Raw genomic sequence first — 16,909 nt, forward strand, 5'->3', positions numbered from 1 at the left:
ATAATATGAAATGAAGAATAACACTAGACATGTTCAGGCCAGTGTTTTCACTTCATTCAGTTGCAGCATGACGTTATAGTAATCCCCTGTGCTTAATATTGCTTTATTTATCACAATTTACCTGCGGTAAAGTTCTTTCACCCCATTCATTCTTCCTTGTCAGTACGACGTTAGCTACCATTGTTGTTGTTGACTAACTAAAAGCTTACTTTAAAATAACGTTATATTTAGTTTTTAGTCAGGACATTTGAGGTTGGCACAGAAGCGGATACAGTTTGGACAAACTTCAAACTTGGGCATGGTCAGTGGTAATCAGACCAAGTTATATGCTACCTTTCCTATATGAGGTACTGTCTTGTGTTAAGGTGTATATGATGAGTATCTACCCTCAGGTATTATGGTTAAAAAAAAATTGCCAAAAGTTTCAAGTGGAAACAATGTTTTAGGTGTGGTGTGTGGACAGTGGAAACATTGGTACCAATTAATTCATGTGCAGACAAGATCAGCTTTCCTCTGCATTCAAAGATGCTCTACATAGAGATTAATGTTGCTCATGTGTTGTAGGAAAAACAAGCAATCAAATCAGTCATTCAATTTAAAGACTTTGAATGTATTATTTGGGCCTGTTTGTGAGCATGCACTCTCGCTACACTTCAAAACTTGCATTTGATTGCGTTATCGCAGAAACTGACAGTTCTGTGATGATGCTTCATCAATTTTAGGCCTATTTCAGCCGAATAGCATAGTTTAGTAAATGAACACATGGCCCAACAGCTGGCAGGCTTTTCAACTGAGTACGACTTCATTTCCCCCGAGACAGACATTGCATAATGCACAATGGGTGCTGGAGGAGGTCTCCCCAGCTCAAACTGCTCAGACAGCGTAGTGGGGTGTTTTGTTACACCACATTAGATCCTGTCACTAACTGCCGAAGAGGGAGTGGTTAGAGGCCAGAAGCGGTTCACATTGGTTAGACCTTCAATGTCCAGCTGTCGTGTCTACCAACAAAGGCTCACACTTGTTTGATGGTTAGAGCTCAGTTTTTGCGAATTCAAACAATTTAAAAGATACTTCAGAAGGGATGTGATGCTTACAACTCTGAAAAAGGTTTTGGGTGTGATTTTTAAAAAAAATGTTTTATTTTGCCATCATCAAACTTCAGTTGCCCAACGCTGAGACAGATTCAAGAAGATGATTGTCAGGGACTGCATTGTTGATACAGCAGGTTAGATGATGTTAAGGCTACTGAGGGTAAGATTTTTTTTAGTAACGGTAAGATCTGTAGCCATGGCCCATTTGTTGAAAGTAATTTACACCATGACCCCAGAGCATTAGACACGGAGGCCAGGGCAGTTGAGGACACGAGGTAGCAGGAGGGAGCCACTGCTATCCCATTGCATATTTGCAAGCAATTGGAAGAAAAAAGGTCAATAGATCCATGTAAAGGGAGCCCTTGTGAACACCTGCTGCTGTCTGACAATGTCACATGAGTGATTAAAGTTTAACCCAAATGAAAATAATCATCTCTGTTTTTATCTGAGCAGAGTACTCTTGGAGTCGCGCCGCAAGTCCAAGAAAATCACAGCCAGAGGGATCTTCACTGGTGGTCGGGTGGTGAGAGGAGTGGACTGGCAATGGGAAGATCAAGATGGAGGCAACGGAAGGAGAGGAAAGGTAGGGTTCCAGCCGAGAAATCGGAGCCAGTAACTCTACTCTACCCATTTTCTTTGCTCCACAAGCCAATACAATAATAGTACAGATATGAGGTGAGTGAACACTAAGATGCCAAAAAGATGCAGATTCATGTAAGTCTGGTAGTCAGTCACAAACTTGGGCCAGTGCTTAAAAGAGGTTTCTGGCTTTACTATTTCTCAGATAGTGAGAATAGGCATGTGATCTTTACCACCACTTTTCTTTTTTTACAAGTATTTTTCTACATTACCTGATTGGGTTACAGTCACTCAGATTTTTCTGCCGTTAATGCATCAAGTAAAGCTTATGTTATTTTATGCGTTTATGTAGCAGCTACCGTGTTAGCATAGCATAGTCTACCTCCAATCGATCTGAGCGCCAATCAGAAAACAAGCATTTTAAAAGTAATTCACATTTTGTGTTGTGGACAGATCTAACAAATCATGATTTGGACTTTTTACAAGACTTATTATCTACTTACTTCAACATCATTTTTATCCATTTTATCCACCGTTGATTACCTGGCGTATCTGGGACTTCAACAATATGTACAAAGCAGCAATAGTGGTTATTTCAGCCATGATAGATGAAACATTGTCGTTGTCTACATGGAGGTAAGCCGCGCCTCCTCTCCAGCATGTCTAGTCCGGGTGACACAAATAAACACAAATAATACTGCATATAAATACAACGGAACCTGCGGCCAAACTTGCACTATTTTGTTGTGAACGCACCTTTAGAGCAAAAAGGTCAGGATAAACAGACACAACCAAAACTATTTTCTCCTAGGTATCTCCATTTTTTGCTGAACGACTACTAAATGATTTAGTTAGAAAAATGTAGGCAAACTCAGCATTTTGTTTTTAATTCGAAGCTGCACATATAAGTGGATAATAAATCTGTTGTGGTAAGGCAGGCTTATTAAGCCTGACAGTGGCCATCACAATCACATGTGTGCCACTGAATGGAGCATAACCACACTTAAGGGCTGCATAGGCGGATCCCTTGCCCTAAGCGACCTTAGAGAGGAAAAAACAAACTTGCATCTGAGGATATGATTTGATTTGAAATGTGCAGAAGCCTCAGCCAAAACAGGAAGGGCACTGCCTGACTCAACATGTTTGTAACATAGGCATATCATGATGGGAGCTAGTGATGAAAGGAACTGGTAGAATGCACCACTGGAATTTTGCTCTTTGTTTTTATTCCACAGAATACTATTTATCTTTACTCAGGCTACAAAAAAGCCTTCTTTGCTGGAGGTTATTCAAAATGTAAATACATTATAAGAAGGTAGTACAATGCTAGATGAGGTTGCATTTGTTTAGCACAGTCTATTTGGATTTATAGTGTAAATGTGCTGTAAAGTGCTTGTATTTTTGCTCTTGTCCAGACCCCAGAGTATTCAATTTAAGAGTCCCTCGAGGCAATTTAAGACTTCATTTTGCTGTGTTGTTTAATGGCATATCTCATTACTGTTTTATGATGCTGTAAGCAATATGCTCTCCAGAAAACTGCTATTGCATGTCCTGCAGCTTAGATGTTCCGTTAGCATGAATATTACCTCCTGAGGCCCATTAATCAATTACCTCTGTACGGGGCCCTGCAAATAATTTATTTAATCTATTTGATTTCTCTATTAACTTAAGGCACGGCTTTTAATTTAAGATGTAATTTACTCCAATACAGCACTTCTCTTGACACTTTCTCAGTGTGATGAAAGTGTTGTGGTGCTTGTGATGGAGAGAGAATGGGCCCCATGGGAAAATACCAACCCTATCTTCCAAATTTGAATTGATTTTGTGGTCCCCGTTCATAGCTCATTGCTTATTTATGCCTATAACACATACTTTCCTCTAGCTTACTGTGCCCTTCAATTTTTGTTAGACCAAAACTGTGAGCTGGTTCTCACTTCATAAGTGTGGTACAACATTATCATAATGTAATAAAACAAGTACTAACTAGAGTAACGCCTGTGTAAAATGTGCTGACAGTGTCGGGGTGCTTTTGGTGGTTTGCATCCACATTTGATGCTGTATCAGCAGGTTAGTCAATCAAAAGACACTGATTAATATTAATCTATTTAATGTGCAAGTACAAGTTGAGGGGGTCAAAAGAGCAAAGGTGAGAACCAAGTATTAAACTCATATTAACTCATTAATGGTCCAACCAACCATGAATAGACTGAGAAGGGGGAGTAGCTTTTAGCCCTGTTTCTTTTTGGTAACAAGTAGTTTATGTCTTGTTATTTATTTAAAGGTAAAATATTTTTTGTTTTGTTTTTTTGCATCTATGTAGAAGAGGGGTTACTTGTGTTATTTAATCATCATTGGGTTTGTGTGATCATCAGAATGTTTTCTACAAGTTCTACCAGTTTTTTTTGTATAGAATATTTGCTTCAGAAGTGGTTTCAACTTCTGTAAAAACAGCAGAGCCTAGAATTATTGTGGGGAAACAAAAGCTTGGACTGACTGTCGGTATATTTCAAATATGTGTTGAAGATATACACTTAATTGGTCTGATGATGAATAGAAAATTCCTCTCATGTTGACCTAACCATACATATAACCGCTGTTTGGACCCAGCCCTTCCCGGAATGGTAATTGATGGAAACTTAAATGGACAATGATGTTTAGCACTTTGCTGAATTGATCAAAGATGCATCAAACCATATTCGGACACCCATTCTCTGGTTTGTGTTCATTATTTATTATTGAAAAACTGCATTTAATACACTTTCAAAAGCGAAGACCTGTTTCTTGGATGCAAAATTGTGTGTCAAAAGTATCCTTGTTTTGATAGCAATCAGCTGTTTCCCACAGCCTCTATCTATGGTCTGGCTGAACTCGGCTGGCCTTTGTCTTCCTTGTTGTTTTGTTTTAGGAAACAAACACAGTAAGTAATGGTTAAAAGTTTAATTAAAACATTCTCGGAGATTTCACAATTATTCCCAACTGCTGAAAAAAGAAGACAATAAAAGTGTTAACTGTAAGATTGCAACACAGAGAGAATTAAAATAAAATGTAATTGTAAACCCAAGAATCAAAGCCTCATCAAATGTGTTCTTGAGAAATCCCACTCCCAGGGAATTAAACCTTACTAGGATTCAAAACTCAGTGATTGTGCAGCATACGGAGCGTTTGACTAAATTTACTACATCGACATACAACTTTTGCTGCCCTATATCACCATGTTGGAAGCATTTGTGTGGAACACAAAACTAAAACTCTAAGCCTGATGTTGTGAACACATGAGGAGCAACACAGCAACGGGCTAGAAGCCGGTGACATGAAGCTACACACTCATACCTGACACTTGTTGCTGCATGAAATGCTACAAATCAAAGTTGCTGGTCTTCAATGATGCAATGAATTGTCAACAAATCATTTTTGTTTGACCCTGTTTCGTTCCATCTAAAAAAATAATGTAAGCCAATCTCCAGTGTTGTTTAATGGCACCATATCAACGAGCGCTTCAGCAACACTTCGACAGCGACTAGCTGACAACGTAGGTGGCCATGCTTGCTCGTTCCTAGTGTGACCATAGCATCAGAGTTCAAATTGGGACCCGCATGGCTAGAAGACGTTGGACCCTTCAGCTAGAGGAACCCAAGTTCAACTTGTGTGTGCAGACATCTCCTTGTCTTTGAGCTAGGCACTGAATATTCACTTTGCTCCAGGGTTGCTGTTCTTCAGCTCAACCTTCACTCTGACCTTCAATATCAAAAGATAATCTCCCTACAGGGATATATAAAGTATCCCATTCACTATCGTTATGAGGTTTTAAGATGAAAAACACCTGCTTGAAAGCTCCCACGAAGAAAATGATCCCCTTCTGGTCAATATAGCACCTTCACTTAGAGCATGCAAAAACCTTAATTTCTTTCACAGACAGGCAATAAATTACCATGACATCAGGATTGAAACTCAAAACAGCCTGCTTCAGACGTGTCCTTATCTGCCTTTCCCATCTCGTCTCTCCTCCACCTCTACAGGTGACGGAGATCCAGGACTGGAGTGCAGCCAGCCCTCACAGCGCTGCCTACGTACTGTGGGACAATGGGGCCAAGAACCTGTACAGAGTCGGCTTTGAGGGAATGGTGAGCAAAACTTCTAAACTGACCCTCTCGCTGAGACAAACACACACACACACACCGACACAGACAGAGCCTCACAAAAGATCAGCTGTCAGGTGGCTTTTGTGTTTGACCGCTGGGCTGAGGCTCTTTCTTTTGCTGCCAGGCCTTTGTGAGAGCCACGCAGCCAGCATGAGTAAGGCGCCATTGTAAAGGCAGCTGGAAGGGGAAGGTATCTGCATGATAAAGGCAATCTGTTCTGTCTGCTTTTTAGGGGGAGAGAGTGAACATGGAGGTCAACTTTAGAGAAGGGGGGTTGTTGTGGGCTCAGCTACACACGCGTCTCAAATGAAGAGCGTCTTCGTCATTGGTGGAGACTCCCCTTGCCTTTTTACAAAAGAGGCCAATTGGGTTTCTCGGTTGCATAACAGATTTGTCCTTTGTTATTTTAATAGGCTGATACGGAAGTAGATGGCATCTGCCTCTGGACTAAGTAAATCATGGCTTCGACCCCCCATCTTGACTGTTTTGTGGCTTTGTTGCTTATTTAAATGATCAAATTCTGCTTACAACTGCATATTAGGGTATGTTCCAAATGCCTGCAGCGCCAACACCTTTTCCTGTTTGGTAATGTCTGCTTTGTGCTCAAAGCATCCTAAGATTAAGAGTCTCGCAGGTTGGATACAGTAGGATAGACTGAGTTATTCATTTGTTGGGACTTGTACTGAGGACTTTAATATCAGTTCAGAAGAATGTTTGCTCTGCCTCATGATCATCCCTGCTCTCCTACTTTGCCCATCTGAGTCATCACAAATTATATGATGTTTTCTCTCTGTTGCTATGTAGTGTTTCAGTGACCTGCCTACCCTTAGGGCACTTATATTGTTGGTATTTTAGATTACACTGACACTACAGCTTGAAAATCTCTGTTTTATTATTTGTGATAATAAAACTCATCCTTTAATTAAATTACCATGGGCAATTATCTAACCCCTTCCCTCTTTTCTCTCTCAGTCGGATCTGAAATGTGTCCAGGATGCCAAAGGCGGCTCTTTCTACAGAGATCACTGTCCCGTTTTAGGTAAGTAAGCCAGTGATCTGTGTCCACCATCATTATTGCACCAATTCTCTCATCTATCGTTCTGGTGCAGTGAATCCAAGGGCATTTGGGGAGTTTGACTTGCAGTTAATCTTGTTTGACCAGTAGATGGCAGTGCTACATAGTCACCTGGCTGCCAAGTACAGGCTCAGGTCATGCAGAGTATTCCAAGAATTCCAGGAATGAATTGTCTCTGGATTCAACACTGCAGCAGAAGTCTCTCAATAGGGTTGATAGTGTCATTATTCATAGATAGCAGTACTTAGTACTTGCGGGAATACTTTACATCTGTTTTATTTTTACACATTTTCAACCACATATATGCTTAAAGATGTGTTTTACAATTTCCTCCCCAATTCATCAGAATGTATTTCTCTAAAATGGATTGCCCTATATTTATGTTAATGCTCATTTTTAAATTACTATTCTACTATAAATTGTTTATGTGCAAAAGTAATTGCTTTTCTAAACACTTTTATTAATGCAAATGTTATTATTAATGGACCTAACTTTCCCTTCATCTTCCAGGTGAACAGAATGGCAACAGAAATCCTGGAGGTCTCCAGATTGGTGACCTGGTCAACATCGACTTAGACCTAGAGATCGTTCAGTCCCTCCAACATGGCCATGGTGGGTGGACTGACGGCATGTTTGAGACGCTCACCACTACCGGCACAGTATGTGGCATCGATGAAGATCACGACATTGTGGTTCAGTACCCCAGTGGGAACAGGTGAGTCCCTAGAAAGACTAGATCAGAGTTATTGGCTGCGAATAAGTGGAACCAATGAAACTGCATCTCATCACCGTAGTTTCCCATAAATTGAGTTTTATATAACCCTTATCACGTCAGCTCAGTCAAAAGCCGCCAAACACTAGGCACGTCTTTACTAGAAGGGTGAAATTATGGGTTTGTAACACTTGAGAGAAGAGCCTCGCTAAAATTACTGGTCAATTTGTAGTAAAATATAATTAAAAAGTGGATCTTCTTAGCACCTTAGCTGCTAATTTTCAATCTTCTTTTAGTATTCATAAAATGCTATCTCAGACTCTGTCTGACATTCATTATTTAAACACGATATTTTCTTTATTTTATTATGTATTTTTTTTTACTTATTACTTACTAATTCCCCAAATCTTCCATGCCATTGCTCAGAATCTATACTTGGTCAGGTATCGTCTTTTATGAATTGTTAGCGCATTAGTCTGAGTTGTTTGAATGTATTAATTTCTGTATCCTCAGATGGACGTTTAACCCAGCCGTGCTGACAAAGGCCAATGTGGTGCGCAGCGGTGATGCAGCAGCCGGGGCAGAGGGAGGTACTTCCCAGTTCATAGTGGGAGACCTCGTCCAGATTTGCTATGACATCGACCGCATCAAACTGCTACAAAGAGGCCATGGAGAGTGGGCAGAGGCAATGCTACCTGTAAGAGTCTGAAAGATGTTCACGCTCATTGTGCAAATTGAACCGACCTCGCAAGGGGCCTTCTTTATTTAAATGTCAATTTAAATTTTATGCTAAAATATTCATGTATAAAATGTAGTATAACACCAAATGAAACCATCCAACGTACTGCTGCTGGAGAGTTATGTGAATGACGGAACATCTTTTAATTTCAACTACACTCCAGTGGATAGTTTCATTTCAACCTGACGAGAAAAATCTGTGTTATGCTCGGTTCTTGAAAATATTAGAAAATGATTGCTGTTGATATTGACACTGCCTCTGACAATTTGTATGCAAGAGGCTTCTATACATTAGGCTCAATTAATTTATCTGCGTTTAATGTTCTGCTGTTTCCTGACACACAGCTGAGCCAGTCCTTCTAAGAAATGTTGCAAATGTCTAACATGCAGAGATATGTTTCATTGCTGTCAATTTGTTTGTATTTATCTTTCTTGGTCTTGACGACGACTTTATTCTTCTCTCATTATGAAGTTTGTACATTGCTGCCCAGCACACCTTAGGTTATGTAACGCCAGTGTACTTCAATATGCCACTTGTCCCTGCCAAACTGGCCCCCTCAGCAGCTAATGAGCCTTAAAACCCCGAGATGGGTTGTAGCTTTGATCACTAACCACGGCTGTTTGTCGCCCGCTGCTGCTTCTGCTGCTGCAGTCCCCATTATTGATGGCATCCTGCAGGACAGCCCCAGAACCGCCTCGACAGACTCAAAGTGCCTCTTTCTCATATAGCCAAGATCGAGATGATAGGATTTAAAATTGGAAAGCATTTTGCTCCGTCCTTTCTGTATTGCCTGTATAGATGAATCATAGTCTATCCCGTGGAAGGTTCTCTTTCTTTCATATCCATCTTGTTTCTCGTGCAAGTAAATGTCCTCTGAATAATGAGAACATATCTTAAATCTGTATTATTTTTGCAACAAGCTTTGTTTCTGTCTGGGTAGGACAATTGCTTTGTTCAGCTGGTATTTTCTCCTTTCCTTTCTCCTTTTCCCCAGCCAGTCTCTCATCTTTTGCTCTTTCTAACAATCTCTCCATCCTTCCTCTGCCACTTATAGGCTCTGTTACACAGAACATAGCCCAAAGACAACAGCCCTCCATATACTAATGAGTTTGTCGCATCATTTGCCAACAGACCCTTGGCAAGGTGGGTCGTGTGCAGCAGATCTACTCTGACAGTGACCTGAAGGTCGAGGTTTGTGGAACATCTTGGACGTACAACCCCGCCGCTGTCACCAAGATTGCTCCCTCTGGCTCCGCCGTCACCAACGCCTCTGGAGGTATGTATGAACACGCACTACTGACGTGTGAGAGAGAGTGTCATCTTAGTTCTTTGTCCTCACTGCTCCCTATTCTGACACCTGCACGCAATCACTTTATGCTGTTTTCCCTCCATTCGGCCAGAGCGTCTGTCTCAGTTGCTGAAGAAACTATTTGAGACACAAGAGTCTGGAGACATCAACGAGGAGCTGGTCAAGGCAGCAGCCAACGGCGACCTGGCCAAGGTGGAGGACATCCTTAAGAGGCCTGATGTGGATGTAAGTGCGCAGCATACATCATTTTGGTATGATCACCTGCTGGATGTCTAGATGGGTTTTTGATCAACTCCGAGTAATATTGCTCTTTTTGCAATAGAATAGAAAAATAGAAAATATGTGAGGACATTGATAATTGGAGCTGTATGCGCTTTGCTTTGAGCATATTGATGAGGCTGAGAGTCTCCCAGGAAGGCCTCTGATACCCTTCCACCCTACACCTCTCTCAATCTGAAAAGCATTAAGGCTGGGCCCAGAGGAGGCACCAAGGAGCATTGGTGTGCACTGCAGCACAGACCCGATTCACTCTTTAAATCAAGCTGAAATCTACAAACCCTGACACAGGCCACAAGCCAGGGAAAACATCCGTTTGCCACATGGCAGAAGCCCATGCCCTGTACGCCCTGTATAGGTTATGAGAACTGGTTACGTCAAGTCTACCATACTGTCCTCACTTAGAGAGCAAGAGAGTGAATGAGTGTGTATGTCAGTGGCGAAGGCTGGCCAGATGCCCTACTGCCTTTCAGTGGAATTATTTGCTTAAAGCTGAGCACACTGAGCTTGGCCAAGTGATCCGCCTGCCAGGACAAGAGACGTCTCGAGACTCCCAAAGGAGTCCACATTAATATTTATGATCTGAGTTTTTGCAGTGCTGCAGTTGCTGATGAAACATGTACACATAGCCGCGCATGCACATCCACACATACAAACGCTTAAACACGCCCTCACCAGGCTCTTAGTCCTTCAGGTGAATGGCTAATTCGGAAAGATGCATATCTAAACATGAAACATGACAATGACACGCACCCATATTCTCACATGTGCTGACAGGTGAATGGACAGTGTGCTGGACACACTGCTATGCAGGCAGCCAGTCAGAATGGTCACGTGGATGTCCTAAAGCTGCTGCTTAAACACAACGTGGACCTGGAAGCTGAGGTTCGTATCATGCAATGTTTCTCATCTCTCATCCATATTCTTACTTATCACAATGATGTAAGTGTATTTCACTAAAGGAAAAAAAAATCCATTGAGTCATTATGCGGGTGTGTCACTGTACTCAGGACAAAGATGGAGACCGGGCAGTGCACCATGCAGCCTTTGGTGATGAGGGCTCTGTCATTGAGGTGCTGCAGAGGGGCGGTGCTGACTTAAATGCCAGGAACAAGCGAAGGCAGACTCCATTACACATAGCTGTCAACAAGGGCCACCTGCAGGTGGTCAAAACCCTGCTGGACTTTGGCTGCCACCCCAGTCTTCAGGTATCTATCACTGCAACTTATTTACGTGTTAAAAAATGCATTGTGTGAGTAGAGAGGTAATTTTGGCCAGAGTTTGAATCACAGATTACTACGAGACAATGAAGTAACACAAGATTTCCCTTTTTTAGGATTCAGAGGGGGACACACCCCTGCACGATGCCATAAGCAAGAAGAGAGATGACATGCTGTCGGTGCTGCTGGAGGCTGGTGCTGACGTCACCATCACCAACAATAACGGCTTCAATGCCTTGCATCATGCTGCCCTGAGAGGAAACCCCAGGTATGAGACACCGTCCTGCTCTCCTACTAGCTGTGGAAGTGGAATCTGTGGAAATGCAGACGCACAAACTCTTCCCTTGAAAGCGCACACACTGATTATTTCTTGAATGATTCAGCATCGATGCAAAGGACTCCTTAATACGAAAAGAGATCTCACAGTGCAGTAAAAAGTATGGATATCAAAGGTTGAGCAATCCGTTTGGTGGCACGAGCACAATTTTAGCCCTAATTATGAATGGGCATCGGACTAGTGTTTAACAGTCAAACCGTAAAAGTGTTTCAGTACTCATGTTGTGTGGATTATAAAGACGTGAGTATTATAGAACAACTCAACAGATGCATGTTCAGAAAAACTGAAACGGCTTTAATTTAATAGTCAAACATTTGAAAATATTAGTCAAAAATACATCCACTACACTTCATGTTTTGCTTCTTAGCAGAAAGAGGCTATAGTTCTATATGGCCTACATTAGTAAACAAGACCATCAGCAAGAAGATTGGCTATTTCTACAGTTATTCTTCATGCTTGTCATCGGTGCCCCCGGGTCGGATTCCACACAAAATCATACAGACTCTTCAGAAAGTCCTCCAGCAGGGCTCCCGGCAGTGACCAGCTCACAGTGGACAGATCTATATCCAGCGGGCCATCCTCTGGCCAAGAGCAGCGCTTTGCCCCGCTGCTCCGCTGGTCTCTGCTGGGAGCCAACACCATGCTGTTGGAGCCAGGCTGAAGGGAAGGGAGGCACAGTAGCACCAGTACCAGGACTGTGTGGGGCAGACTGTCAGATCCTGCTGCAGTGTAATAGGGTTTTCTAAAGGGAACTCTGGGGTATGAAAACACTACAGCTTTTTTCCACAGGGAGTTCCAAAATCAACACACAGAAAGAATCCTCATATTAACTTAATCAGTAACTAACCATCCTCAGTTGGAATGAAAGAAGTGGGCTCACCACCTACAACTCTAAACCAGCCAGCCTAGGTCCAGTCATTGACATTAAAAATTAGAAAAGGTTCACCATCAAAAGTGTGTAAAAGCATGGCACATTACAGTCTGCCTTTTATTTATCATCGACTGTTATCACATAATTTAATTTGTTCCAATGAAAATATGTAAACACTTTAGATAAAAAGTTTTAGTATCTCTCAAACATGTTATGTACTACGCTACTGCAGAGTTGCTTCCCTTTAAAGTTTTCCAAAACTCTGAATCTGTAGTAAATCTAAAAATAAATCTACCACTTTTATGTGGATATTTGAAATTCTTCCACAGATTCACGTCCACTTTAAAATTAGTTTTAAAACTATTACAAATAATTTAATGGTGTTAAGAAGTTAATTTCCACTACCTCACTGACACACATTTGATATTACTATAAGATTTACTTTAGGATTTCGATTTAGACCGACATTGATTGAAGTTTGAAGCAGGCCTATAGGCTTCATCCCTCTCCACAACAGATGGTATGGGCTCAAATTGACATTAGACTACCTTTTGAGGCCTTGAAAGCATCTGTCTTACGTTGACTTCTTTATTAGTGTAGTTAATAGCCCTTGAAGTTCATTTGTTGTTCCTTTTTACTGTTATTCTGGTCCGTCACCGTGTGTTGTGAGCAGAGGCTGGCCTGAAGCGGCTGGCCCGTGCAGCAGCAGCAGTTGTTCGCCTTGTCCTTGGCCATAGCTATTTCTGGCTGTAGGGGGTTACTGCTCCACTCGTCGGTTGCTTTATTCTTGTCTCTCAAACATGATCTTGTTAAAGATAGCTCAGTTAGAAGGCTGTCTGTATCAGGTTGATCATCCGGGGTCTCTTAAATTAATGGACATTGATGTTACAGGGTCAGTGTTATAGACTGGAGCGGTTTTTCGAGAAAACTTAACAGCTGCTTCCCCGCGCCGAGTGCTTTCGGTGTGTACGTGTATGGTCGCGCTTGAGCATGGTTATCCCAGGCTAAATGTCATTCACTGGCATGGAACGCTGGCGTTCACTGGCATTCATTTATTTGGCATGAGGACAAATGGAATTGAGGTCAGAGAGCTGTGGAACACCTGCCACAAGCCTTGCCAGGCCCAGCCCTCCACCTCTGGCACACGGCAGAAAAGATTTTCTAAAGCCAGTGCCCGTTTCCTGTGTGGTCCACTGTCAACTTAATTTGTAGATTGACTGACTAAGACATACGAATAACTATATAAAAACACAAAACACTGCTTAGATCAGTTGTCAATGGGTTAATCTCCATTGAAATGCAGTGGCAAACAGTAACATACAGATTGTATGGGAAGGTTTTATTCATGCTAACAAGCAATTTAACAACAATAAGGACAATAATTTGGGACAAAAATAAATTACATAGCACTTTAAATAGAGTGCTCGGAATCAGAAATGGTATCAAGCAAATAAGAAGAAAGTCACAAAGTATAAATAGGTAGAGTAAAGTAAGTAATTAGAACTAGCTTGTCTGGACGATTCTCTTAAGCAGGTTCCAGAACTGATGATCCTTAAAATTCTGTAACTAAATGTATTTATATAGAGAAGGAAATCTCTGATTAATCCATATGTTAAATCCTGCTCAAGTTATGGCAGCTAAATGACAGAAATATATAAAAATCCCACTCAAAATTGGCCATATAGCAAGAAGTCCCACCCCTACCTTGTAGTATGTGAGGGAAACGATATTTCTCGGCTACTGTGTTGTGTGTTATTTCACAGCTTTTAAACTTAGATGAATAATAATAAACTTATTTAGGAAAGGTCACAGATGGGCAGAGAGTAAACACAATTGCTTGCATTATAGATATTAAAATGCAATGGATGTGTAATGGGTATGTAAACCAGGATTCAGAATGTAAAGGAGCAGAAAGCTGGCCCGCTGTAGCACTTATTGATTTAGCAGCAAAAAGTGCTGGTGTAACAGTATTTTCTGTATCAGGGCTGCTGGTGTGTGTGTGTGTGTGTGTGTGTGTGTGTGTGTGTGTGTGTGTGTGTGTGTGTGTGTGTGTGTGTGTGTGTGTGTGTGTGTGTGTGTGTGTGTGTGTGTGCGTGCGTGCGTGTGCGTGCGTTGCTTGCTTTAGTCCACGCTCTGTCCCCTTGTCTTCAGAGAAACGAAGATATATGTTGCCTTCTCCAGTCTGCCCATTTACTTTTATTTCACGCTCGAGCTCCTGCAATATCGGGGAGACAGTCCACAAGTCCTAAAGCCATCGAAAATCTCTCCCTAGGTTGAAATGAAAGTACCTTGTCTGGTGTGTTTTTAGTGGAGAGGCAGTTGTTTCGATTGAGTGCTAAGAGGAATTCCTACCATAGAATCATATTTTTAAAAAAGGGCCTTTTGACAATTGTCATGAAGGAGTGCTTGGAGTTGAAAGTTGATCGGAAGCCCCTTGGATGAAGGGTACGATATGAAGCCCCTCTTGTTAATGATTGATGTTATTATTGCTTCCTGATAGTAGGTCCGCTCTCTCTCCTCATTTTAAGATTGGGCACCATGAGAGAAAGCGCTGGCATAGAGGGCTTAAACAAGAGCTAATGAATCATTTCTCATCAAAGTTATTACAATACGCCTCCTGTAAAATGGGGGAAAATTGCTTCCACTTGGTGTTCTGTTACACTTTCTCTTTGTAAATGTTGTAAGTGATAGAAGTTATCAACATCAAATGCTAGCTTGTGTGTGCGCATGCGTGTGTGTGCACGTGTGTGTGTGCGCGTGTAATGTGCCTGGGTGTTTTAAGAGCACGGGTGGATCTTCCAGCGGTGGAAAGAAGATTGAGCAGGACGCATAGGAAGAACCCTGTGGGTGTTAGATGAATCTTTCTACTTGCAGTCCCAAATACAGAGACAAATCAAGTATACCAACAGGGGTGCAGCAAGAACTGTGGAGTTTACTATATTTCACCTTGTTCATTACTCACACACACACACACACACACACACACACACACACACACACACACACACACACACACACACACACACACACACACACACCTGCTGCAGAGTGTGTTTATGAGCATTTCCTCATAAATTAGAGCTAGTTGTTAAGTTTTACAATTGCTACTAAATTGAAAGTGCTGTTATAACCAGTAGTAACGTCTTGAGTAAAGGATTTTCTAGGACATACACATTTGGTTTTCTCCCTCTGTGTGTTTACCAAGCCTGCAAGGGGCGCCTGGCTCGTCTCTGTGTCTTTCCCTTGGGCTGCTAGAAGCCAGTAGCTGCTACAATACTGTAAACAATACGATTAATAGCCCATGACTCATAAACGGGCTCCAAACAAGCCCTGCAGCGGCGGTCTGTGCCCTTTTACGTGTCACCTCCTTGTAATATTTGCCCTCCTCCCTCTCTCATATAGAGCTCAGCTTTCGTTTTAATAGGGTATCATACATGCAAACCCCATATGGTAATCGAGGCCTGTGCCACGCTTCACACTATGCTCTAAAATGCAGTATTCTCAATATGATATCAGTACTAATAGGAAGATAGCAGCATAATTGTAGTTTTGTAACAGAGATCAGAACTAGAAAATGTGTTGTGGGCCCATGGAGGCAAATCTGTGAAATATGTTCAATGTTTCACATTTCTTGGGGCTTGCCGTTTTATTTGCATGTTCTTCATGGCTGCCAATGGTTGAATTAGGAAGTTTACACCCTTTCTCTTGCTCATTTCAGACTAGGCTAAGCAAGTCCGACAACGTAATTGAGTAAACTAGTGCCTCTTACGTTACCCAAATAGATATCATGGTTATTGGTAGATTGTAAAACAATTCAATTTCAAAATAAATGGAGAATACAGTGCTTTTTACAGTGATTTTAATGAATAATGTATATATGCTACACCCACATCCTCAAATCAGTTTGTAAAATGAGACAAATTGGATAAATTACAGCTTTTAGATACATTTCAGATTGTTTTTGTGGTGGTTGTTTCATATTTTCTGAGTTTAAGAAAAGGTCAGCTTAACACAGTGTTAAGTACCTAATTAGGAAGGCAAAAGGGGGGTGGTCAGGAAGCGCAGCGTGAAGGGAGTTTGGTCTGATTTGCCTGGCTGTTCTCCGGTAACGGCAAGTGAATGTGTGAGACTGTGAGCGTTTGTGAGCGGTTTGCTCCTGTGATTTAAGCGTCCAGCTCCTGTCCTCTAGAGCATCTCGCCCTTGTCTAACCCAACTTACCTCCACGTCACTGCAGGAGTTTGAAAGTGTGCATTGTACAATCTCTTAATAACTATACTTTGCACCCGTTTTTTTTTTTGTATCCTTATTGTCTTATTTCTTCTTTAGCTCACTTTACAATGCCACTGCACCCCTGCTGAGCCGCATTGACTGTCTCCGTTTTTTCTTCTTTTGCGTATTCCCACCCACAGTGTAATTGGCTGTTAGCATCCAGTGACAGTTAAGGACTTAGTTTAGGGGGTGTCTTAGCAAGACAGCTGTACAGACATATGAGTGCTGTGTTTCTGAAATAGCACACCCCGCACATCTACCCCCTGCTATTTTTGAAACAGCCATTGATAG

General features: G+C 41.7%; 1 protein-coding gene across 5 annotated transcripts in view; it reads left to right on the forward strand.

The window, feature by feature from the left end:
* mib1 (MIB E3 ubiquitin protein ligase 1) overlaps positions 1 to 16,909 on the forward strand; it is a 50,828-nt gene that overhangs the window by 2,795 nt on the left and 31,124 nt on the right. For all 5 annotated transcript variants that reach the window (XM_084008571.1, XM_084008573.1, XM_084008574.1 and 2 more), the window contains exons 3-12: positions 1,545 to 1,674; positions 5,687 to 5,791; positions 6,782 to 6,848; positions 7,395 to 7,599; positions 8,110 to 8,293; positions 9,467 to 9,611; positions 9,736 to 9,869; positions 10,698 to 10,805; positions 10,931 to 11,128; positions 11,257 to 11,408. In XM_084008571.1, the coding sequence (XP_083864697.1) occupies positions 1,545 to 1,674; positions 5,687 to 5,791; positions 6,782 to 6,848; positions 7,395 to 7,599; positions 8,110 to 8,293; positions 9,467 to 9,611; positions 9,736 to 9,869; positions 10,698 to 10,805; positions 10,931 to 11,128; positions 11,257 to 11,408 (1,428 nt within the window). The remainder of the gene's footprint in view (positions 1 to 1,544; positions 1,675 to 5,686; positions 5,792 to 6,781; positions 6,849 to 7,394; positions 7,600 to 8,109; positions 8,294 to 9,466; positions 9,612 to 9,735; positions 9,870 to 10,697; positions 10,806 to 10,930; positions 11,129 to 11,256; positions 11,409 to 16,909) is intronic.

Source organism: Eutrigla gurnardus, assembly GCF_963514095.1.
Source record: "Eutrigla gurnardus genome assembly, chromosome: 4".
Classification (NCBI taxonomy): domain Eukaryota; kingdom Metazoa; phylum Chordata; class Actinopteri; order Perciformes; family Triglidae; genus Eutrigla; species Eutrigla gurnardus.